General features: G+C 43.6%; 1 protein-coding gene across 7 annotated transcripts in view; it reads right to left on the bottom strand.

Annotated features, from left to right (window-relative positions):
* Positions 1-24,084, bottom strand: part of SOX13 (SRY-box transcription factor 13) — a 65,871-nt gene that overhangs the window by 3,700 nt on the left and 38,087 nt on the right. For 3 of the 7 annotated variants that reach the window (XM_077334633.1, XM_077334634.1, XM_077334631.1), the window contains exons 2-13: positions 17,859-18,066; positions 16,405-16,510; positions 15,304-15,390; positions 14,055-14,227; positions 12,160-12,228; positions 10,826-10,940; positions 9,416-9,498; positions 9,166-9,325; positions 8,224-8,333; positions 6,496-6,592; positions 5,583-5,726; positions 235-451 (exon numbers count right to left, since the gene is read on the bottom strand). In XM_077334633.1, coding sequence (XP_077190748.1) covers positions 235-451; positions 5,583-5,726; positions 6,496-6,592; positions 8,224-8,333; positions 9,166-9,325; positions 9,416-9,498; positions 10,826-10,940; positions 12,160-12,228; positions 14,055-14,227; positions 15,304-15,390; positions 16,405-16,510; positions 17,859-18,065 — 1,568 coding nt within the window. In that variant the 5' untranslated portion in view covers position 18,066. The remainder of the gene's footprint in view (positions 1-234; positions 452-5,582; positions 5,727-6,495; positions 6,593-8,223; positions 8,334-9,165; positions 9,326-9,415; positions 9,499-10,825; positions 10,941-12,159; positions 12,229-14,054; positions 14,228-15,303; positions 15,391-16,404; positions 16,511-17,858; positions 18,067-24,084) is intronic. The other 4 variants (XM_077334632.1, XM_077334636.1, XM_077334635.1 and 1 more) reach the window with 4 other exon arrangements.

Raw genomic sequence — 24,084 nt, 5'->3', positions numbered from 1 at the left:
TGTGTGTTCCCTTCAAAGCCAGTGAGAATATGGAGACACTTGAATTAATGCCCCTGGTTTACATCAAGATGAAATTGTCTGAGAACGCAAATCTCAGTCTGAACTCCTGGACCCCAGAAATGCTGTGCCATGGCATGCCTTCCTCCCACCCACAACCACATTTCAGCAACATGGAGCTCCTGGCTCTACTGCCCTGCTTGGGGGCAAATGGGACAAAGCTACAGGGAGCCTCACGCAATCAGGTAGCCCTGCCTGGCGTCCTGGCGCCGGTTCCTCATGAGTGCCTTGTACTCGCCAACACGAAGCCGCTTCCCTTCCACAATGCAGGTGCGCTTGGGGCGGGGCTTGTATTTGTAATTGGGATACTTTTCCAGGTGCTGCCGGCTGAGTCGCGCCTGCTCCTCATAGTAGGGCTGCTTCTCCTGGTTTGACATCGATTTCCACCGGGAGCCTGCAAAGAGATTAAAGGGGTGGGATGGGGAATGTGAATACATATAGCTTCCTTCCACCTGGCATCTCTTCTTCAGGGGTCTCCAGCAACACAGTCTTCATCCATCTTGCACCAGTTAGGTGTAACCCACCAAGCCAAGCTTGGCTACCAGCCACATACCAAGGGCTCCAGGAAACCTCTTTTGCTGTCTATGTGGGACTTCCAAAAGCCAGAGATCACGAGGGATCTGGTGATGCCAGCTCAAGAGTCGAGAGAGCTGCATTCAGCTTGGTGGATCCAAAGGCAAACAGCAAACTGCATGGAATCCAAGTATCAGAACATCTAGTTGTTATTTCCTTCCTCTCTTCAAAAGTGGCACTAAAGAACCACTATTGACAGGAACATCTTGTCTAACCACTTTAGCTGGGAACAAGGTCTGCAGGATTTCCCACATGCACATTTATATTTGCACCTATTTAAAGAACCCCAAAGTGATGGCAAATGCATGAGTGCATCCCTTGTCCGATACCTCAGAAAAGTTTCACTGGAGATGAACAGCAAGTTAAGACTAAAAAGGTCTCTGGCAGGCATGGTTCTATTACAAAGGCATGAACTGCGCAGCTCAAACCCTGAATCTGCTTTAACTGACAAGTAAGGAGGTATCTACATGACTGAAGCACCAGTATGTGTGTGTTGGTGGTGGTGGTGGTGGTGTGTGTGTGTGTGTGGGGGGGGGGGTTGTATTACAGGGTGCAGGAGTTTTTCCTTCATCTTTCCACATCAAGAGGGGGATCCAAGGCCATGGTCAGTTGGCCACCCACCTCATGCTGATTAGGATCCCTCCCTCTCGTTGACCTTTTCTGTCCCCTGCCTACACAGCTCTTTGAATTCTTCCAAGCACAAGGTAGAGAGAGCAGGTGCAATGGCTAAAATAGGCTGCCCTGCTGTGCAACTTGCATTCCCTGGGCTGGGTGACCTTTGCCGTCATTCTTACCCAGTAGAGTGCGAAGAATGCAGACTGGAGTGATATGGACAGTTTCACCCCAGCAGCAGATGAAGGAGGAAGCAGGGGAGCTGGCAGGGAGAGAGGAGGACTCTAAGATTCACGTGGCCAGACTCAGAAACAAAACAACCGGGGTGCCTAGTCAAGGCACTGGCTCTGCAACATCCAGCTGAACCAGCTGGTAGAGTCCTGAAGTCATAGCACTTCTGATTTTAATAGCATCATGGAAGTTTCCTTCCCTGAAAGTGGAAAAGTAGCACATCAACAGGGAGAAGGGGTTTTAGCCTAGTCTATTCCCTGCTGTGCTAATTTCACGTTGCAGAGAAGTTACTGGAAAACAAAGGTGCATTTAAAAATGGGGGGTGGGGGGGAGAAACCCTTGCAGTAAAAAATGAGGCTGCTCGTTCTACCACCTCTGTACTCACTTGGGTAGAACACTTTCCATTCGTGCCAGTGGGGTACTATTGGGACAAAAACACCATCTAGTCTTTTGGATTATTTTAGATACACTCTCTTGACCACCTCCCCAAACAAAAAACAGACATAAATCAAGCTCATGGGTTTGTGTAGGTTACCAAATTGTGCAATGTTGCACAGGTAGACCAGATGGAAAAGGGGCATGGTATAGCTTTGTCTTCTCAGATCTCAGAAGCTAAGTGGGGTCACTACGTGGAAGAAAGGAAGACCACGAAGGCAGACTCTGCAGATGAAGGCAATGGCCAGCCATCTCTGCTTCTAACTTGCCTTGAAAGCCCCCTTGCTGGGGTCATCATGAATCGATTCAACTTGACAGCACTTTCTCTCTCTCTCTCTCTCTCTCTCACACACACACACACACACACACACACACACACACAGAGACACACACACACCCTCTCCCACACCAGCCAGATCCAGACTCTTGGTCAACACCACCACAGTCTTTGAAAGGGGGAGTCCAGGCTTATTTTAGCAATGGACTTCAGCATGCAGAGTAACCCACAAACCCTTGACATGAATGCATTGTGTGTTCACTCCCAGCAAAATGGACAAGCTCTTCAAAAACCACACCAGCCTCTTTAAATAACTAGCCAGAGGCAACACTAGCTAAGATGAAGGAACGACTCAGCTTGAGGCCACATTGTAAGAAATGTGCGTGTGAGCAAGCGAGCGTCTTTGAGAAAACAAGAAACACATTCTGGGAAGGGCTATTTCTTATTAGCATTAGCAGAACAAGAAAGCAATATTAGAACCGCAAACATTTGTCATCATCTACCTGGGGCATACCAAGAAACAAGACAAAAGCCACCTACGCTGGAGATCTACCTAAGTTAGTTTTTGCACTTTCCACTGGGTTAAAATAGAGGCGTTCCTTGTTTAACCAGACTTCACGATCTTCTGCTCACCCTCTGGATTATACTTCAGGTGATGGAAGATAATATGACCTCCTAAAATAAACTCACTGGAACAATCTTCAAAGCACCCCTTACCCAGGGGACCCATGGCTCTGTTTTGGTCTGCAAATGCACGCTTACTACAATTGGGCTCTTTGTCCCCTGTATCGCTGATTCAAGGATAGATTACAAGGCATTCAGTCTGGTCTAGCTGCACAGCACATGCCATTTTTGCTCCCCGGTTTGGGTTTGAGAAACGGTTTCCCTGCTGGGAAGGTTATTTTAACAGCACCCACTTCCTATGGGCAGGATGAGGACATGCCTCCTTTCATTATCCCTCCTTTGTCGAGTCCTGCACTGTCAAAATTTAGATAGCCATCTCCCGTTCAGTTATTTTTATTGCAACAACTCTCAGTGCCAGCCTAAGAACACTTTCCTGGGAGTAAGCCCTGGTGAAATAATCAAAGGACGGTTTCTCTCAAAAAGCCGGATTCAGGGATTTTTGTTTATGTAATGAGCACCATGTAAAGTGATATCAGCTAGGCCCTTTTCGTTCAGGCCACGAAAGGAATAGCTACTGCCAGGTGGTATGCCATGGCTGCTTCGCAATTGACAGTCTACGGGGCAAACGAAAGAGGCCCTCCAACATTTTCCTCCTTGCTTTGGCCCTGTTTGCCCCTGGGGCTAATAGACTTGCTAACAGGAATGATGATCTTACACTGGATACTCATTGACTGGTAAATACAAGGCAATAACTCATAAAGCAGTTCAGGTTGCTGCAGCCGTTGCAAAAATTCAATGCTGTGATGCTAATGCAAATGTTGCATGTTGTCATGGCGATGCTTTTATATGAAGCCACAATTTGGACTGGGCCTTTTGGTTCATTGTTCGTAGGTTAGATACCCCGTTTTATTATATATATACACACACACACATACAATCATAGAATCATAGAGTTGGAAGGGGCCATACAGGCCATCTAGTCCAACCCCCTGCTCAACGCAGGATCAGCCCAAAGCATCCTAAAGCATCCAAGAAAAGTCTGTATCCAACCTTTGCTTGAAGACTGCCAGTGAGGGGGAGCTCACCACCTCCTTAGGCAACCTATTCCACTGCTGAACTACTCTGACTGTGAAAATTTTTTTCCTGATATCTAGCCTATATTGTTGTACTTGAAGTTTAAACCCATTACTACGTGTCCTCTCCTCTGCAGCCAACAGAAACAGCATCCTGCCCTCCTCCAAGTGACAACCTTTCAAATACTTAAAGACGTTGTGAAACTAGTAGGTATCCCTCCGGTGCTGAGGCATCTGATGCAGTCGTTTTCAGATGACATTTGTAGAGGAGGCCTCAGCAATGATAACTAATCATCTCTAGGTATGTTGGCCCATCCCTCTAGTCACGCACAACTGCTGGACAAGGAGCCTGCAGTCTGTGTGCATATAACATGTATATGCACAGACTCCATTCCCAATGGTCAGGAACGCTGGGTTTCAAACATTCACAATCACGGGACAATCACCACACTGCGCACTTTGTACACCCATGGATCCCATGCTCACATTCCAGCAGTTGCACACAGAGGGAGGATAGGGCCCACATATTCATTTCTACTTTCCATCTGATTGTATTCCATCTGATTGTACTGAAATCTATGTGCACATGCCATTTGAACAGAACCAGCAAGAAATGTGTAGATGGCTTATGGCTTGCCACTGAGATTCAAATATCGAGTCTAGAGAAATAAAAGCAAGTTGCCTATCACCATTCCCCATAAGTTCATGTCAAAGCAGTTCTCTTTTAGACATAAGCAATACTCCCGTTCTGTTTCAATAAATTCCTCCTTCCTTTATCTGCCCTTGATGTTTTTGCTGCCTTATCACTGTGGCTCTTTTGATAATGAACAAAACCCTTTTTGCCACGTCACCAAAGGTTCTGTAGATAACTGTGCAGTTTGATAAAAATGGGTGTCGGCAGCTCTACCTTCAACAGATTGACACCTGATTAGCACCCAGTAAACTTCTTGATTGGCACCTCCGTGGATCTAGGCTATTGCCAAACTGGCCTCTGGAGCTCATGTGCTAGGCATATTTAGACCTGGGTGCTACTTGAAGTAGAAAGCGTCCCCTACTAGAGTTCCCAGTTTAGCCACTGGCTCCTTGGATGGTCCTTCTCCCAATTTTCCAGCAGTCCTCAGCATAAATACTCCTGGGCACAAGTCTTTCCTTCCCTCTTCCTCCAGAGGCAGGCAGGCTCTCTGAGCAGTAAGAGGCTAGATGACCCTGGTGCTCTTGACTAGCCTGAATGAAAAGCCTTGCCAGTGACTTGTGCTGAGACCACCAGGGTCTAGCTTCTCAGCAGTTCTTCTCTAGCTGGGGCCAAGCCTGAGATTCATGTTGCTATCTTAAGAACAGGGCCACAACCGCAGCTGTATCTACAGCTCCTGCAAAAAACGCTTGCCTTGGCTTCCTCCGTTCATGAGGATTTATCTGTATCTTCGTTCTTTTTTGTCTTCGTTTTTAAGACGTCTGCTTGCACATCTGTTTATGCTTTCAAGTGTCAGCTCCAAAGTATTAGTTAGTTGTGATGGACAGCCACTGGACAGAAGTGAGGATTTGCTTTTGTGTTTTTAGCCCCCGCTCATGGCCTGTAGTAATCTGCACAGGATTAACAGTAATTGCCTGCCTGAAGATGCTCGGGCCTGACAACATGCCCCCTCCCCAAATACCAAAAGCCACTGGGGAACAGCACTAAGGGTCTTGGCACACTGGCTTACCTAGAATCTTGCTGATGCTTGAGTTGTGCATATCTGGGAAGGCCTGCAAAATCTTGCGTCTCTCGTCCTTGGCCCACACCATGAAAGCATTCATGGGACGCTTGATGTGGTTGTTGTTTCTGGATTCAGGAAAATGTCGTGAGCCTGTCAGGAGATGGCCACCAGTGAAGAGAAATTGCTTATCAGACACAACCAACAGTAGGACGACAACTCTCATATTCCAGCAGACCCATGTTATGCTCCAAGTTGTCTCCTCTGTGCATTCATGTGTTTTTCATGACTGCGTTCCCACCCCCGTTTCTTTGCTACAAGCATCCTCCCTTCTTCTTTTCCTGTAGCACCTGGAGTTGTGGCATTCAGTGCAGGTGAAACTTCTCACCACACTGCAGAGTTACTATGTGACAAAATGCACATGATAAAATTCATTCTTCTGCACAACTATTAAAACCATGTTACCCACACTCCCATAGGGGGATCTACAAATGCCCTAACCGTACTGTGGAGAAATGTTCAGCCAGTCACAATAGTTATATTTATCTGAAGGATAAACACTCAGGTTTAAAGGCAGGCTGAAATACTGGGGATTCTGTCAATATTCTGCACACACTCACACCACCCTTTTCCCAATGCTTGATAACTTAAGAACCAGGTGATGAAAAAGGCCAGAGCTTTCAGCAAAACGGTAAGAACTTCTTGGGTTTAAAAAAAAAAGAACATTTAACAAAGAACTCCAGAAAACACAATGTAGATTTCACCCATCAGCTGAGAGGCTGAGGATTCATAGTGCTGCTAATCATGGGCTCTTGGCACCTCCACATAGAAGCATCTATTTATCCAAACTGACAACACATTTGCAAAATAGGGTTTTACCCTATTTTCTGTTACTATGGAGTTAAGAAAAAACTGTCATTACCATCCCCATCACAGGTTAACATGGATTCATCTAGCCTCTGCAAAGAAGTTTCTTCCATTTGTTCTTTTGCTGGAGAAGAATCCAAGTTGACATGGTCCTGAAACCATATGGCAAGGTGGGCAATAAGTTACTAGGGTAATGATCACTAAAGAAAAAGAGCAGCCATGAAACCATCTATAAAAGCAAACAGCAGGACTTAAGTCCAGAAGCAAATAGCCCCATCTAACCTTCCAGTTAGATGGAAGGCCAAGCATCAAAGAATTGAGGCTTTTGAACTCTGGTGCTGGAGGAGACTCTTGCGAGTCCCTTGGACTGCAAGGCGAACAAACCGGTCAGTCCTAGAGGAGATCAGCCCTGCCTGCTCCTTAGAAGGCCAGATCCTGAAGATGAAACTCAAATACTTTGGCCACCTCATGAGAAGGAAGGACTCCCTGGAGAAGAGCCTAATGCTGGGAGCGATCGAGGGCAAAAGAAGAAGGGGACGACAGAGAATGAGGTGGCTGGATGGAGTCCCTGAAGCAGTAGGTGCAAACTTAAATGGACTCCGGGGAATGGTAGAGGACAGGAAGGCCTGGAGGATCATTGTCCATGGGGTTGCGATGGGTCAGTCATGACTTCGCACCTAACAACAACAAATAAATTAATGTTCAGTTTACAACTATTTAATACTCTTTTCTTTATTGACAAGGGCTGCTTCAGTTGAGTAAAATATTCTATCCCTTATAGATCATTGTCCATGGGGTCGCGATGGGTCGGACACGACTTCACACCTAACAACAACAAACCTTCCAGTAATGAGCATTAATTGCTGTTCAGGAGATGATCCTTAATTAGACAACTAAGGACCAAACAGGAGGCAGCATGAATCACAATGTGCAAGGCAAGAGGGCTTTGGAGAGGTTATTTGGGATGTACCACATTCCATGAGTTCAGGGGAATATGAGAATTTTCTAAGAAAAGCCCCACTAAAAGTACAAGGCAGACACCAACAAGCAAACTGGGTGACTTCTGTAGAAATTCTCTGATGACCCCCTAGGAAATGAGATCTTCCTTTAAGAACTTTTTGAACCACTTTATTGAACTTCTGGACAAGAATATGCTTACTTACAAGATGTTTTAGAGCAGGGGTCCCCAATATGGCTGTCTACACCTTTCCTGGAGCCCGCCAAGCATTTTTAGAAAGTGGCTGGGGCCAGATGGGGCTTATGGTCAGCAGGGCTTCTGGCTGGCCAATGCAGATCTGATTGGCAGTGTAAATTAAAAAAAACAAAACATTGCTTTGGCAGCAGCTGGCACCACAGTTCAAAAGTCTTCACGGTGAGACTGAAAATATAGTATGTGGTTGCAAAAAACAAAAAAAGTTTAACATAGTATGCTCATTTTAAAATGCATGCTGTTATAGAGCTTCTGTGTGAACAGTTGGGAGATTTTCTGTTAGAATTAAGGATAACCCCATGCCCAAATATTTTGTGTTTGGCAGCCATTTTGCAGCAGCCATTTTGTGATTGCACCCATCACATTGTATCATAATTCTCAAGGGGCTTGGAGACAAAAAAAAAAAACTGGGGACCTCTGATTTAGAAAACACTACTTCCAAGTAACTTACTCTCCAGCTAACTGAAATATTTCAACAGATTCCTCTTTAAAGTTGCTCTGACATTCCTAATTTTGGTATATTACGTGGAAGTATTTCCTCTGTGTCCAAATGTGCCCAAGAGTGGCACTCACCTTCCGAAAAGGGTGGTTTGGAGAACCATCTGTTGCTCTGCTTTGGTTGTGCAGAAGCTGCCGAGCATCTTGGATTGCTTTGGTTATAGCATCTCCTTCTCCGAGAAACCCTGAATATTTTTTTTAAAAAATCACATGGTCAACAGCAACATCCCTGCAAAGATCCCTATGCTCTCAGGAATTTACTTCTCCATACAAGGACTCCCTGGCTTCAGTAGCCTGGTGTCTGGTTTTCAGAAAGTACCAGTTAATCCTTCCTGGGAGTCATCGGAAAAATGTCTTTTACTTATTAAAAGTAGTCCATGATCATGAAGCTAGAAAGCAAGTTTCCTTTGGATGGAAAATGAATTGGATCACAGACTCTCAATCAATTTATTGGGACATATTAACACCTTATGTTTCTGCACTGACAATTCGAATGCAGATTAAAATCCCAATTGAGAACCTTTTGAAAGAAAAATCTATACGTGATTTTTACTTAAACAGGCAAGTAATTAACATGTAATGAATGTGCCTATAAAACAACAATAAATATAGCTTTCCCGTAGCATCTTTCAATCCAGAACCAAAATTTTCCTATGCAGGTTAAGACTGGCTCTTCAGTACAACCATACATAGAATTACATAGTTGGAAGGGACCTCCAGGGTCATCTAGTCCAACCCCCTGCAGAATGTAGGAAATTCACAACTACCTGCCTACCCACAGTGACTAGATGATGCCCCCCCTCACAGAAAAATGAGAATCGAGGAAAATAATCCCAGCCAGAATCTTTAAGGATGTCTTATTGTGACCATTCCTAGACACTGAAATTATTTTTACACACATACAAAAAGAATCATCTATTATATCTGCAATGAACTTGCAGCTCTAAATTATCTACAAGAATAATTGTCTCTGCGCTGGCTGAGAACACAGAACATGGGAAATCTCCATGTGCTTACCCAATGGCAGGTTGGGAGGGCTGGTCTGCAACTCCCGAGAAACTCTATGGCTGGGAGTGAGGGACTGACAGGTACTGATCTTTAAACTAGGTGAACAGGAGGCATTGGGGAGCTCAGAGCCTTTGGGTTTAGCTGTTAAGTTCAACGGCTGTGAAGATTCCTAAAAAAGGAAGGGGAGAAGAGGAAGAGTAGTGATGTAATGTCAATAGGGGGTTGGGAGCCAACAAAGAAGACAGTTGAGGGATTATACCTGGATCTGCAGGTGGCCAGAACTGGCAGGTCTCTTCAGTGTTGAAGGAGGAGGGCTGTGTAGAAGCTGCATGGGGTATTCTACTGCAGATGACACACAAACAGAAGGGCTGGCGATTACGGACAAGGCCAAGCATGGACCCAAATCTGTGGGACATTCCGCATTCGTCCAAAATAGCACAATGGTTACAAATTGAATTCGCTACAGTTTTGCCATTATGCACAACGTCGTTGACAATCTGCGACACTCCTGAAACCGATCCGCAAAAAGCGCTTCGTTGTAGCACTTTCAGGGAAATCCCAAAAAGTGGATTCACCCTCCGGAAAGCGCTACACTCTTGCAATCAATCAGCAACACTAGCGAAAAAGTTCTGTGCGTTACCATTGTTGCGGTTTCTGCAAAGTCCCTCCCCCTAGCTCTCTCCTCTGATCTTCTGGCGAAGCGATCGCCATTTTTTTTTCTCCGATCGAGCGGAGATCAACGCACCGGCAAGCCTTCGTTTACCCAGCGAGGCTTCCCTGGCTGCAGAGCTGTTTTAAGTCACCAAGCACGAAACAACACACAGCCCCGTTTGCTGGTTTATTTTCCCTTTATTTTTTACTGTATTTTCGGCCAAAAATTGTGCACGTGCCAGAGGGGGGGGGGGGCTTTTTTTTTTTTTTCACTTGGGGGGAGCGTGGCAATGATGAAACGACAGCTCAAACACCACCTGCTACCTAGATGGGTCTCTCCATTGCAACGAATCAACGCAGATTCGTTGCAACGTGTTTTTTTTTAACTTCCTTAAAGGGAAAGGGACTTTTTGGCCGCCCATTGGCTGCTTGACCGCCAGGGGCAGGACGAGCTCGGCAATATCGCTTCCTGGCTAGTGATTTTTGCAGAGACTGGAAACCTGTGGGAAACAATAGAAACACAACTGGATTCCACTACAAAGCATAACGATGAATTCCACTATTTAAAATGGCGTTTTTTCGTCCCGCAACCAATTTGCCACATAGATCCTGGTGCGGAATGGCCCTGTCTCTCAGAAACAACTTTCAAGGAACCATAATGTTTACATTAAAAACTAGGAAACCCATATTAGGCTCTGAGAAATATACAAATCAAACAGATCCACACAAAATTAATTTGGTATGCACCATTCACATTCCCCCAATTTGTGTCCCTGACTGCCTGGGAACTATCATTCCCTCTTTGCACTCCACATGTTTACCAGAGCAAATGCCTGTGGAAACCCAGGGCGCCTTTGAACAAACACATAGGAGTTCATAGTTCCTAGAGAACAATTTCTCTGACTGCATGGACTGGCATAACCCCACAGACAATTGCAGAAAACCGTCTCAGAGAACTACACAAATGCACTGAGGCAGACTGTGCTCCATCACCCATTATTCCTTGGCCTCTTCATACCTGGTTTGCAAGGGATTGGCTGTATAGGAAGTGCCATTTGAGTGTCAGGGGTGACAGGAATCGGCTGGTGGCTGGGAGGAAAGGCTGGAATCATGACATAGGGCATGTTGACCTGCTGAAGAAGAAAAGAAGGAAGTGCGGGGATAGAGACACAGCCAAATACAACTTCAAGGGAAAAGTACAAGTTACGCAGATTTGTCTATCACCAATCTGCTGGAGAGTGTGGCAGAAGGATCTAGTGACCATACTATTTTTCACACTAGTAGTATCAAAGCATTACATTTGTTCATGTGCCCTTCCAACGTTTTTAACATGGAAGGTCAAAAGCATCACTGTCCAAACTGCAATGGGAGGGAAAGGGGACATTCAAGATCAGAAAATGTGTGTACATTTAACTTTACCTAGGCATATGGAACTGAACACCAATACAGATCTTCATATATGCAAATTAAGGCCATCTCTACACAACTGGTTGAATCCAGAGCATTGCTCATGAACGTATCTTCCCCTCCTTCCCCACACCTCCCTTCTGATATTGAGTTATGTGGATTCCTGGAGTTATGGGGCCTACCTGGAGAAATAGCTACGTAAATCACTGAGCTACAGTGAAGAAGGGGAAGGGAGCAAAATCATCCAACCAACAACTTTATCCCAGCTTAACCATCAGGGCTGCTAACCAAGGAAATCCAGACAATGTGGTTCTCCAAAGGGACTAAAATCTCTCAAAGAATTCTGAGCATCCTTAAAGCACAACTCTGAACACTTTTTAAGAAAAAGCACTACAGTTAAACTGATGTAAATTTGCCACTTTAAAATACATAGATTCATAGATGCTAACTAGGTGCTGTCCCCAGCAACATATGTTCAAAGGGGTACATTTTCTGAACACAGAGGTTTTATTCAGCCACTGTGCTGTTAGACGTGTACTCCATAAATCTGTCTAGTATCCTTTAAAAAGAATCACCAACCAGTTCTTCTTCGACCGTGCCTTCTGTCCCTCTAAGAAGGAGGACGCCAGACTCTTGGAGGTCGCATAACTCTTTACCATGTCCAAGTCTGGTTCATTATTCAAGTTAAACTGGTAAATTGCTCTGCTAAGAACTAATCTGCACCTGTCCACACATACAGACTCAAAGACCGATTTGTCAATCTGCATTCATGTTAATTTTTTCCTTGTCTTCCTGGGACACAACCACTCTAATCATCCAGGGAGCCAGTGACAGAACACCCCATCAAACTCCTGTCTCCTGATTTTCAGGCTAACTCTTCTATTTGAACCAATCTTCCTTGATATGCTTTAAGATAAACTCAGAGGGGAAAGAACTCCCTTTTACCTGGATCTGCTGCTGCAGTAGGTTGATTTTGTGCTGTTGTTGGATAAGTTGTTGCTGCTGCTTGGCAATCTGCAAGAAGGAAAGGTGATGAAAAAGAGAGACCCGTAGTACTGAGCGGCCTCTTCAACTGAGGTTCCTCCTCCAGGCAAAATGGCTCATTGCTAAGAGGAGGCCTCAAGTTCTCTGGCTGGCAGCAAAGCAAAACATGTCTTCCATGCAGGAGCCAAATTTATTTAATTAGGACACAAGGCCCTCTCATCACATGTAAACTGTCCCAGATAGATGTGCTGAATGGCCACTGAGCACATACTCAAATTAATTCGGTATGTAAAACAGAATTGTTTAGGGCACCATTTTTTATAAAAGTTGGAGAGCTATATCATTATAGAATGGTTCAAGAAAGTACTTCCGTGAAGAGAACGGGACTGCAGGCTAGCCCCCTGTTTGTAGGATGTGTTATACTGCTCTTATTGCATTGTTTTCTACTTATTTGGGGCACTGTTTAACACAGAACATTTACATATTTTATGCTTGTTTCAGATTGCTATAATCCCAGTCCTATTGTATTGCTTATTAAATCTCTCAACCTATTGTCCATTAATTTACACTATGTAATTATCTTAGGACTAAATAGAAAAAGTGGACTGTAAATACAGTAAATAAATTAAAAATTTTATATGAAAAAAAATATGGTACAATGTTACATCTTCCTTTTCTCAACTTTCTTAGTGCTTTCTGCATAATCACATTTGATGAAGTTAGCTCTTGCTCTTGCTTTAAAAGGCTCGTGCTCTAAGATGCTCTAGACTTCTTTGACTCCTCCGGAATCTTGCCATTAAGGTTTTTTTTAAGTTGTCAATTTCTTGTTCTTCTTGAAACATTAAATTCTAAAGTACAATTCAGGAGCAGACAGCTTGTGCATACAATAAATAGGAGACAGCAGTTAATCTGCAAACCAAGTTTACCATTAGCAATATTTTGCTTAATGTTTTCCGAGATCTGGCAGCTGTCACAATACGTTCTCCCTTACTCTTCCATACAGCGATGCATGGGGAAGAGGGAAGTATTTGCATTGAGAGCTGGAAAACAGATGCTTTTTCTTGGTGATGTTGAGGAAAGGATCAAAACCTAAAGGCTTGAAAATCTCAATGTGTCTACGCATAGCGACCAATGAATCTTAATTTTAAGGCCTTGGTTTAGACATGAGAGATTTAGGGCACCATAAGAACCCTGCAGTTGAAGCCCCGGTCCTACATATTCCTGCAATTCCATAACACAGCAGCATCTGTCATCTTATCTATTTTGTGTTGATGCACGAGTTCTCCCTCTTCTCATAGTGTTTTGGCTTCTGCAGTGATACATTCAATGCTTAAAGTCATTAGGATAGCCATTCTCTCAAACTTGTTTACCCCAGAATGAACAGGCATTCTGCGGGCTGGGGGAAGTAGGAGGGACTTTGCCATCTTGGTACCTTGAGAGTTAATGTTGGTTTAGGGGATGTTATGGAATTTTATAGGACTATATATTTTTATGTAACCCACCTTGAGTCTTAGGAGGAAGGTGGGCTATAAATATTATTATTGGTTTAGGGGATTTTATGGGACTATATATTTTTATGTAACCTGCCTTGAGTCTAGGAGGAAGGTGGGCTATAAATATTATTATTACTACTAATAATAATAATACCACCTTTAAATTGTTTATCCTTATTCTGTTTTGTTTGCTAAGAAGCATGCTATTCACCCCTTTTGCCCTGAATTGACACTTAAGACCTTTTTCAAGGCCACCTAACATCTCTGAAGTTCCAGCCTACTTTCCCTGCCTCCTTCCAAAGAAATATTCCAAGGAGTGGGGAAAGAAAAGACAATCCCAAATGGGGACTGTTGCCTGCCTACCTGTTCCTGCTGCTGTCTGGCCAACTCCATCTGTTGCTGCTGCTTCTCAAACAGCATAGCAGCCATGTTCTTCTGTTCCGAATGGGCTGTCAACAGCTGGTCCCGCAGGGTGGACAGCTGGTTAATCATGACCAACAGCTGCAGCTCCTTCTCCGCCAGGCTTTCTTGGGTTCCTGAGACAAGCAAGACAACAAGCAGCAAACAGCGACTGCAATAGTTAACTAATTATTTGTTTAGATAAGTTGATTTTAAACATCTTTTGATTGATTAATCAGGCAGCAGATTTAAAAAAATCTTCCAATGCGCTTGCATACAAAAGTTAATGGTGGAAAGCACCAACTTAGGAGAGCCAATATGGTGTACAACTAGGAATGGGAAGCCCCAAGTTCCAATCCCCACTCTGTCATGAAGCCCGTTAGCTGGATTTGGGTCAAGCACTCTCAGAATGGTGGAGGGAAGAATTGGACACGTGGGCATAACATCGTGGGAGGATGGGTAGAACAAAATGTGAAAGACAGACGAGGCATTCCTCCTTCTCTCTCATGAAAGAGTTATGTGCTCAACATGAGAACACTCCAAGATAATTATGTGCTCAATATGAGCACCCTCTTTTTCTTCAAAACTACTCTTCTCATTTCATTAAATTTCATTAATCAATGGAAATTAATCAATCAATTAAAATTAAGTACTTAATCAATCTCTTAAAAACCCCATTAACTAAGATTTCTTTCATTTAGTGACAGTCCTAATGGAATCTCATGTGACCTAGCATATGATTTATAATTAGCTGAGGCTAGAGAGGTTAACCTCCATTAAATACCAAACCACAAAACTCACAAGATACAGCGGCTAATAATAAAGTGCCATGTTTTATATTTTATTGCTTTTGCATCTTCTATAAGCTCTTTGTGCTCTAAAAACATTTAACTAGTGAATGGAAGACAGAAGCTGTCTGTTGTACCTAGGGCTGCCAATGTTTCTTTGGGAAATTCCTGGAGACCAGGTGGGCAGGGTTTGGGGAGGGGAGGGAACTCGGCAAGGATGGGATGCCACAGAATCCCCCCTCCAAGGTGCCATTTTCTCCAGGGAAACTGATCTCTGCAGAGAGGAGATTAGTAATTCCTGGAGAACTCCAGGCCCCACCTGAAGGCTACCATCCCTAGCTGGACTAGATCAGATCCACTCTTTATGCATGGCATGTGCTAGACCACTGAGCTCTCTCACCCAAACAATTATACAAAAAGCTTACCTTTCACCTCTTTGGATTCTGTTGGACTTTTCCCCAGAAGCCTTTCTTTCCAATCACTGGACAGTAACTTCTCAATGGTCGGCATTACTGTTGCAATGTTATGGTGCAACATGCAAAAAAGGTCAGAAGTTTGGTAAGAGAAAGTGTAAATAATATTAAACACTGCATCAGTAAAACGTATAGCATAACTATTAGAAGAGGGCAGAAATTTCACAGGGAACAAAAGGGTCAAAAGAATTAATAACAGTTTGTTTTTAAATTGGCATCTGAAATATTATTGTATCATTTTAACAGTGTCAGATGCTCTGAATTCCCAGCTTGCATTTTTCCCCAGCTTTCATTTCTAACCCTACAGCCTTTGTGAAAATAAAGGGAAATGCAACAAAACAAACTACCTTTGAAATGAAAGCTGGAGACACTGTGATACACAGATTGTTATATCACTGCAACAATATAATGGCGCTCAAGATTCAATGGCCAGTTAAAAATTGAAAAAGTCCTGGTGGTGCGTAGGGATGGCAATCCTCAGGTGGGATCTGGGGATCCCCTACAATTATATCTCCTCTCCAGGTGACAGATATCAGTTCCCCTGGAAAAATGAGTGCTTTGGAGGTCCTTCACCGAGTATACTTCACCGAGGTCCTTCCCAGTCCCAAATTCTACCCACTCCCAGCTCCATCCCCAAGTCTCCAGATATTTCCCAAACCAGGGTTGGCAACCCTGTTAGGGAGGGGGCTCACTACTAAGAGCCTGGGAAGGGAAATGATGGGGAAATCTGTCTTGTGCCATCCCCATTTTTGTTCTGCTGCAGGATATCAGCAGCAATGGGAAAATCACTCAATACTATCCCAGTGTGGAAAACACCCCAGAAACACTTATCTCTGGTTCCAGCAGCATTCCAAGAAACCTCACAAAAGATCTTTTCCTGCCTTGCAGCTTGAGGGCCTTTAGCTAGAGACATCAGGCACTGAATCTTGGGAGCTAGAAATGCAAGGTATATCTTGTCCCACAGACAATGGCTTTCAGTCAGAAATAACTGAAAGGAGGAACGGTGGGGTGGGAGAGGATAAAATGATAACGGCTGTCAAGTGTCCTTCCTACCTTCTTTGAGGTTCTTATTAAAATCCAATTTTTCCTGATTGTTGACTACTGGTTCAAATCCAGGGTTTCTGGAATCTAATGCCCAGTCTGCTGGCAATCCAGATTCCTGAAAGGCAGAGGACTGTCATCAATCACCACAGGTTTTCAAGGGGAGGAAATTAAAAGAATGAAAATATACATATTGACCTCAAAGCCTTTCTACTGTGCAGAACCTGCCTCGTATCCTCTGGGGAATCAGCTGCTGATCTGTTCAGTGAATCATTTAAGATAATGAAAAAATTGCACTTTGCACTATAAAATGAATCTTCTCCCAAAGAGTCAATTGCTGCAATGGGATGTAGCTCAAGGCCAGGAGTTACAGTGTCTGCAGGACTGACCTGAAATGGCAACAATGGCATTTTAGAGAAGAATTTGGCCATTTAAAAATGCTCTGAGGGCCCAGTCCTGATCAAGCCCATGGCCTCATGAGGCCAAGAGATTATGCTTCTTCCTCATGCCTTTTTAAGTGCCCAAACACCTGTGAGTAGAGGAATTCTTGAACACTTGAAAAGGTAGTGGTGGGACAAGATCATCTGGTCCTGAAGTGCCATGGGCCCAACCAAGATTGAAACCCCAAAGCATTTTAAATTCTTCTCTAATATGGTTTTGGACTCTGCAGGTTGCCATAAATGTCTAGTTCGGCCCTTCAGTCATTATACTAGTGTGGGGGGGGATCCTATGACTCACTTATAAGAAAGTTACTTAGTTGTTGTTCTTTTTAACTTATGACAACATATGTAGGAAATACTACAGACCTTTCCCCATACTCTCTGATTAGCAGTGACCCTCCAACGTCTCAGACACAGAAATTTGCCAGGCCTTGCTATTTATGATCCTTAAAAGTTCCAGAAACTCAATCTCTGTCCTTCTTTATGCAGACCACTGTTCCATCCCCAAATCACTGTTTGTTTGTTTTTTCAGACCTTTTAACATTTCTTTCCACAGATTCAGCTGGGTAACCCAGTTGGTTTGAAGCAGCAGAACAAAGTTCAAGTCCAGTGGCATCTTTAAGACCATCACAGTTTTATTCAAGGTACACATGAACTTTGTTCTTGACATAGGTCTTAATATACCAAAACCAGAGTAGAACAGCTAGATTCGAGTTCAGTAGCACCTTAGAAACCATCAGATAGCTTTGACAGTTGAAAGATCATATCCTGAAATCTTGTTGCTTTCTAAGGTGCTCTGGAACCAAAAACATAGTAGCCAGGTTATTTTGTAACATAGGCCTGAGACACATTTAAGACCTATATTTTGATGCATTCACATGGAACACTGAAGCGTCAGTGGAGCTATAAGAGGGGTTTTTTTGGAGGTGGGGGGGCAGCTTAGTCCTGATCCTTTAAAGACAGAAAGGTGAAAAGCCCCGTTTCAAGGCCAGGAAGCAGGACAGGATCCAGGAGACTTTGCCACACCTGTGGGAGGGTCTGAGAATTGGTGCCTTCACTCAGTGGCAGTGGTGATTTGTGTGGCTTGTCGGAAGCAGGTGTGGTGCTAACGGCCTCTTCCTGTGTGGACTGGTAACAGCTCTTGATTTTCTCTTCTGTTTTAACGGTGCAGTTCACCATGTTCCCAGCTCCATTGAGCTCCAGCTGAGGAGAGGCAGGGCTCCTCATGGACATCCTGCAAAGGGGACACAGGAGAGGGAATGGAGCATTGAGAGAGAAGGGGGGGGGGGGGTTAACATGATTTTAAAAGGGTGGGCCAGCCATGCTGACCTAACAGTAATGTCTGCTTCCCTAAAAGCCAAAGGCCAACAGACAAATTTTGAGTCACACTACCATACAATTTAAAATCAATACATATTTGGGCTTCCTGAGATAATGTATTTATTTAATCATAAACCCACACATTAGAATTTATTTGCCAGCTTATAAAAACAAAAAAGAAATAAAGTTATGATAAAATTACAGGTCTAGGAAAAACCCGACAGTCAAGTAAAATCAACATTTAAAAAACATATTAACCCGCCATATGCATTTTATGCCTGTTCCTGAGAGTTCAAAGGGATTTATGCTTCTCCTCAGAGAATTCATCTCAAAGCCCTGATGCTACCAAAGGTTTATGGTAAATCCATGCTCCTCTTCCCAACACTGATATTACTCCTCTAATAGATGATATAAGGAACTGGTCATTTTCACCAAATTTTGAGGGGGGTGTGATCATATGAGGATACGTACATACTCCATGCTCAGGGTATGGATGGAAGATACCTGATGTAGCAACATTACTGAAACTAAGGAAGTCTAAACCTGGCCAGTGCCTGCATGGAAGAAGATCTCCTAGGAACCCTCTTTACACTGTCTTTAGTTTCATGAAGGAAGAAAAGTGGGATGTAGTCAATAAATAAAGTGTTGAGCCTAGAAACTAATCAGCAGCAAGTACAATTGCAGCATAATGGGTTGAACAGATAGAAGCCATTAACAAGGAGATACATGGAAGCATTTTTCACCAGCTGGGTCATCTTGAAATGTAGTCCCCAAGGGGTCATCACCTTGACTGGCACACAAACAAACAAACCATGCAGACAAATGGTCAGTATTTGTTTTAGGAGACAATGACTGAATTATGAACAAGTTACAACCACAAAGCAAAAGAGACATGCATTCTTTGCCAGCATCTGTGTGCAGTGCCATGCTCTTCCTCCCTGGAAAGTGCCTTCCACACAAGAAAAATACCACTAATAAACTGCCCTACCAAAGATTCCTTGGACCACCAAGGTCTAAGGACCCTGTTCTGGTTGTGCCAAGACAGAACAGGAGCAGGAGCACAAAGGATTTGGGGCAAGAGTAGTCAGTGCAACTGGCCAAGCGCCACCATCGCTGCCACTCGGAGCACTGGAAAAGCACAGGGCAGTAATTACATAACAAACAAAGCCTGTCTCAAGCTGTGAATTAATCAAACTGCTGAAAATAAAACCTTCCTCTCAGGAACTTCAGACAAAAGAAATGAAAACAACAAGGCTGGCTGGGTAATGAAAAGCCAGCGCACTGAATAGGGGACAAAAGGAAGTGGAACAATAGGGTGTTGGACAAAAGCAATAAAGTAAAGGGAAGTGTGACAGCTGAACAATGGGGCACTGTGCATGCCAGAGTTTCTGATCTTAGCAGGGCTTTTTTATCTCGGTTCCCTGCCCTTCTCTGAACAAATCATTGTGCTTTTCAGGCTATTGGGTTTCCTTTGCTGCTTGCTATTTGGCTCCTACAGCCATTCCAGTTAGAAACCTATGCTGTTCCATTTTCAACCGTGGCAGCATCTTCTCTGTACCACAGCCCACCAGAGACCAAATAGATTCATCTTCTGGAGACAAAAGCTATCCATGTGTTGGGGAGGAAGGCTGATAAGTGACAGCAACTCACCATCGCCCCAACAGCTCATGCCAACTGCATTATGTTGCCTATGGCAGAAGTCTCTCTGCTTCTGGTGTGAGAAAGCAGGAAGTCTTTGGTCTCTATTTGCCTCAGTTGTTCCATTGCCCAGAGCTTGGCAAAAGGTGGGTGAGATTTAAGTTTCTTCGTGCAAAACCCTACTGCTGGAGTTTTATCAACTAACAATAAGTGGGCACTTGTTAATATATTACAGGGGTACCACCAAAAAGGATTTTTCAAGAGTCAAACAGACTAGTTCGGTGCACCAGACACTCATAACTGTACTCCTCTACACCAAACAGAAGTCCACATGATAAGTCGGGTCGCTTTAAGAAGCACAACTCAATAATAATTTTTTGCAGTTATATACAGAGTGCTCAGAGGACTGAATCTCAGTAGACCTCTCTACACCCATATAAAGTAGATCACTATCTCCATACTGTAGATGGGGAGACCGAGGACAAGACAGGGCTCACCAAAGACCATTTAGCAAATACAGGGCACAGATGGGGTATGAACCACTGACTTTTTGGTTCAAAGCTTAGTTTCTCAGCCCCTATATATTGTAGGGTCAACTGAAAGCAGAAGCTCCCTTGCCATCCCTTGTGCAAGGCTATTTTGCATCTGTTTATTAGAGGCTGTGCAAGCCACACTTCTGATTGCTAACTCATAGCACCACCACCAGCACCACCACCAGCAAGAGAACCTGCAGTTGTCAAAAGATTTGAGGAATAAAAAAGAGTCATTTAGGAAATGGAAGGAAGGCCTTATTACCAAGGGTGAGTATAAACAAATAACCAATAATTGTAGGGGGAGTGTTAGAAAAGCTAAAGCTCAATATGAGTTTAGGCTAGCAAGAAATAGTAAACATAACAAAAAAGGCTTTTTTAGTTCTATTTCAAGCAAGAAAAAGAATAGGGACACCATAGGACCACTGTGAGGACAAGAAAGTGAAATTATAACAGATGATGAAGAGAGGGCTGAATTGCTTAACTCCTATGTCTCCTCGGTCTTCTCTTGTGAGGGAAATAGTGATCAATGTGGCAAAAACGTAACACAACACAGGGGACGGAATGGTGGCCTAGGATCACTGTTGAAACAGTCCACAAACACCTAGTTTCTTTAAATGAAACAAAGTCTTCTGGGCCAGATGAACTGCATCCAAGGGTACTAAAAGAACTTGCAAATGTAATCTCTGAACCTCTGTCCATTATTTTTGACACTTCTTCGAGAACAGGTGAGGTGCCAGACAATTGGAGGCGGGCAAATACTGTCCCCATCTTCAAGAAAGGGAAAAAGGAGGATCCAGGTAATTATTGACCCATCAGCTTGACATCTGTAGCTGGCAACATTTTGGAACAAATAATCAAACACTCAGTCCTTGAGCAGCTGGAACTGAGAGCTGTGATTTCTAAGACTCAGCATAGGTTTTGCAAGAACAAGTCATGTCAGACCAACCTTATCTCTTTTTTCGAGAAAGTGACTACCTTGCTAGATCAGGGGAATGCCATGGACATAGTTTATCTGGATTTCAGTAAAGCTTTTGATCAGGTTCCACGTGATATTCTTGTTCATAAGTTGGTAAAATGCAGTATGGATCCTAATTCTGTCAGGTGGGTCAATAACTGGTTGACAAATCGTACTCAGAGGGTACTTGTTAATGGTTCAACATCTTCTTGGAAAAGAGTGACAAGTGGAGTACCCCAAGGATCTGTCCTGGGGCCTGTGTTGTTCAACATATTTATAAATGATTTGGATGAGGGATTAGAGGGGATACTTATTAAATTTGCAGATGATACTACACTGGGAGGGGTAACAAACACAACTGAAGACAGCAACAGAATACAGGATGATCTTGATAGGCTTGAGAAATGGGCTAAACTGAATAAAATGAAGTTCAATAGGGACAAATGTAAAGTTCTGCATTTAGATAGGAAAAACCAAATACACCAATATAAGATGGGGGAGACTTGCTTTGGCAGTAGCATGTGCGAAAAGGATCTAGGAGTCTTAGTAGGCCATACATGGAACATGAGTTAGCAGTGTGACTCAGTGGCTAAAAAGGCAAATGGGATTTTGGGCTGTATCAAACGGAGTATCGTGTCCAGATCATGGGAGGTGATGGTACCGCTTTACTCTGCTCTGGTTCGGCCTCACTTAGAGTACTGTGTTCAGTTTTGGGCACCCCTATTGAAGAGGAGTGTTGACAAACTGGAACGTGTCCAAAGGAGGGCAACAAAGATGGTGAGGGGTTTGGAGACCAAGACATATGAAGAAAGGCTGGGAGAGAGTCTGTTTAGCCTACAGAGGAGACGACTGAGAGGGGATCTGATAACCATCTTCAAGTATTTAAAAGGGTGCCATATGGAGGATGGAGCAGAATTGTTCTCTCTTGCCCTGGCCTAGAGGGACAGACCAGAACGAATGGGATGAAATTAATTCAAAAGAAATTCCATCTAAACATCTGGAAGAAGTTCCTGACAGAGTGGTTTCTCAGTGGAACAGGCTTCCTTGGAAGGTGGTGGCTTCTCCATCTTTGGAAATTTTTAAACAGAGGCTAGATAGCCATCTGATGGAGAGGCTGATTCTGTGAAGGCAAAGGGGTAGCAGATTACAGTAGATGAGTGATTGGGATGTGAGTGTCCTGCATAGTGCAGAGGGTTGGACTAGATGACCCGTGAGGTCCCTTCCAACTCTATTATTCTATGATTCTATGATTCATATCCCCATTAGCAGGTTATATTCATTGGCAGACAGTAAGCAACATAACAGACTTCATTAGAAAATTACTGGGCAATTACCTCAGTTTGTGTGCAAAAATTCTGAATGTGTTGTTGGAGACCACGTTCTTTCTTCTGCTCTGTGCTAACCCTGCAGAAACCTAAGGGTTCATGATCATACTAGATCACGGCAATGGGAGATCTATAACTGTCTTCGAAAAGAAAATTGCACTTGTGTACAGCCTACTACCAAATCAGATAGAGACCACGCTGAGAAGAAGGGATTTAATCCTTCCAGCTCATACAGATTCACTTATAAAAACTGCCTTCCTGCTGCACTATTATTCACACATTTTTTTCCCTTTCAAGAATAACAATAGTGCAGAGAGGAGCATCAGCTTCTATTGGCAAACCAGTGTGGGAGTGAAAGGGTTAAACCCTTTCTGTACTCTGTGCCGTGGCTCTGGTCTGAATCAGGGTTGCAAAAGCTGTTTTAAGATTGCTGGGAAGATCTAGCCACAGATCTCTCCACTTCTCTATTTTGACTCTCCATTACACACAACATGAGTATCTGAGAAAGATGGCCTCGGGTACTGTCCACAGGATTTACCATACCGTAGACTGTTTCCCCTGCCAAAAAAGTGATCATAAACAAAGTAGATGAGGATTAACTGCCTATTAGGCATACATAACCCTTTATAAAATTTAACATCTAGTCTAGATGCTCATAAATGTCAGAGTATGTGTTAGCTAACTGTGTGTTCCAAGAACACACAGCACCACAGTTTCATTCATAGCACAAAATCATTTAACTTGACAATATCTGGATAGCTCTTTCATTCTGCCCAGGTTAAGGTGAAGATATACTGAAGATAATCACCAATGAATATTAATTAGCACAATACAGTTTACTTGAGGGGCTTCTAGTTATCTGAGTGCTCATAGCAATGTACCAGGGAAGACAGAATTCATCCCAAAGAACCATCATAGCTCTGATCTTCTCTTCAGACATGCATAGTTATAGAGGAGGAAGAAAGGACAGCTTATTATCACTAGGGGCAATGTGATATACATAGAGCATATGTGTGAATGCTTACTTCTCAAAAGGCTAATGGCAACCCTACCTTGATCCAGTCAGTTCTTTCTGCAAACTAGAAGCAATCTTAAAACTGCTTAACACGGGATAATTTAGGACCAATAATCTGGCTCAAAGTTATTCTAGGTCATTTTCAGGGACCTCACCCATCAACCCCTAATGCATGACCCACAGGCCTTGAGGTTTGCTGTTACTGTCAGAGCCCTGCACCAACCTTCATTGGCATGCTTTATCTGATAGCCTTATACAGACTAAACCAGGAGTTGCTGACAGGGCGCCTATGAGCACCAGCCAACATCGTCCTTGGTCCCCTAAGAAATGGGTGTGGACAGATGGGGCTTTAATAAGGTGACCACATTTTAACATTGGCAAAGCGGGACACCATTGACCAGGGGGGTTCTTGATTAAAAATTTGGTCTATATGGAGCAACAAATATTTTCATAGAACGCGTACAAT

Source organism: Paroedura picta, chromosome 4, assembly GCF_049243985.1.
Source record: "Paroedura picta isolate Pp20150507F chromosome 4, Ppicta_v3.0, whole genome shotgun sequence".
Lineage (NCBI taxonomy): Eukaryota > Metazoa > Chordata > Lepidosauria > Squamata > Gekkonidae > Paroedura > Paroedura picta.
This window is presented reverse-complemented; position numbering and strand designations above follow the sequence as displayed.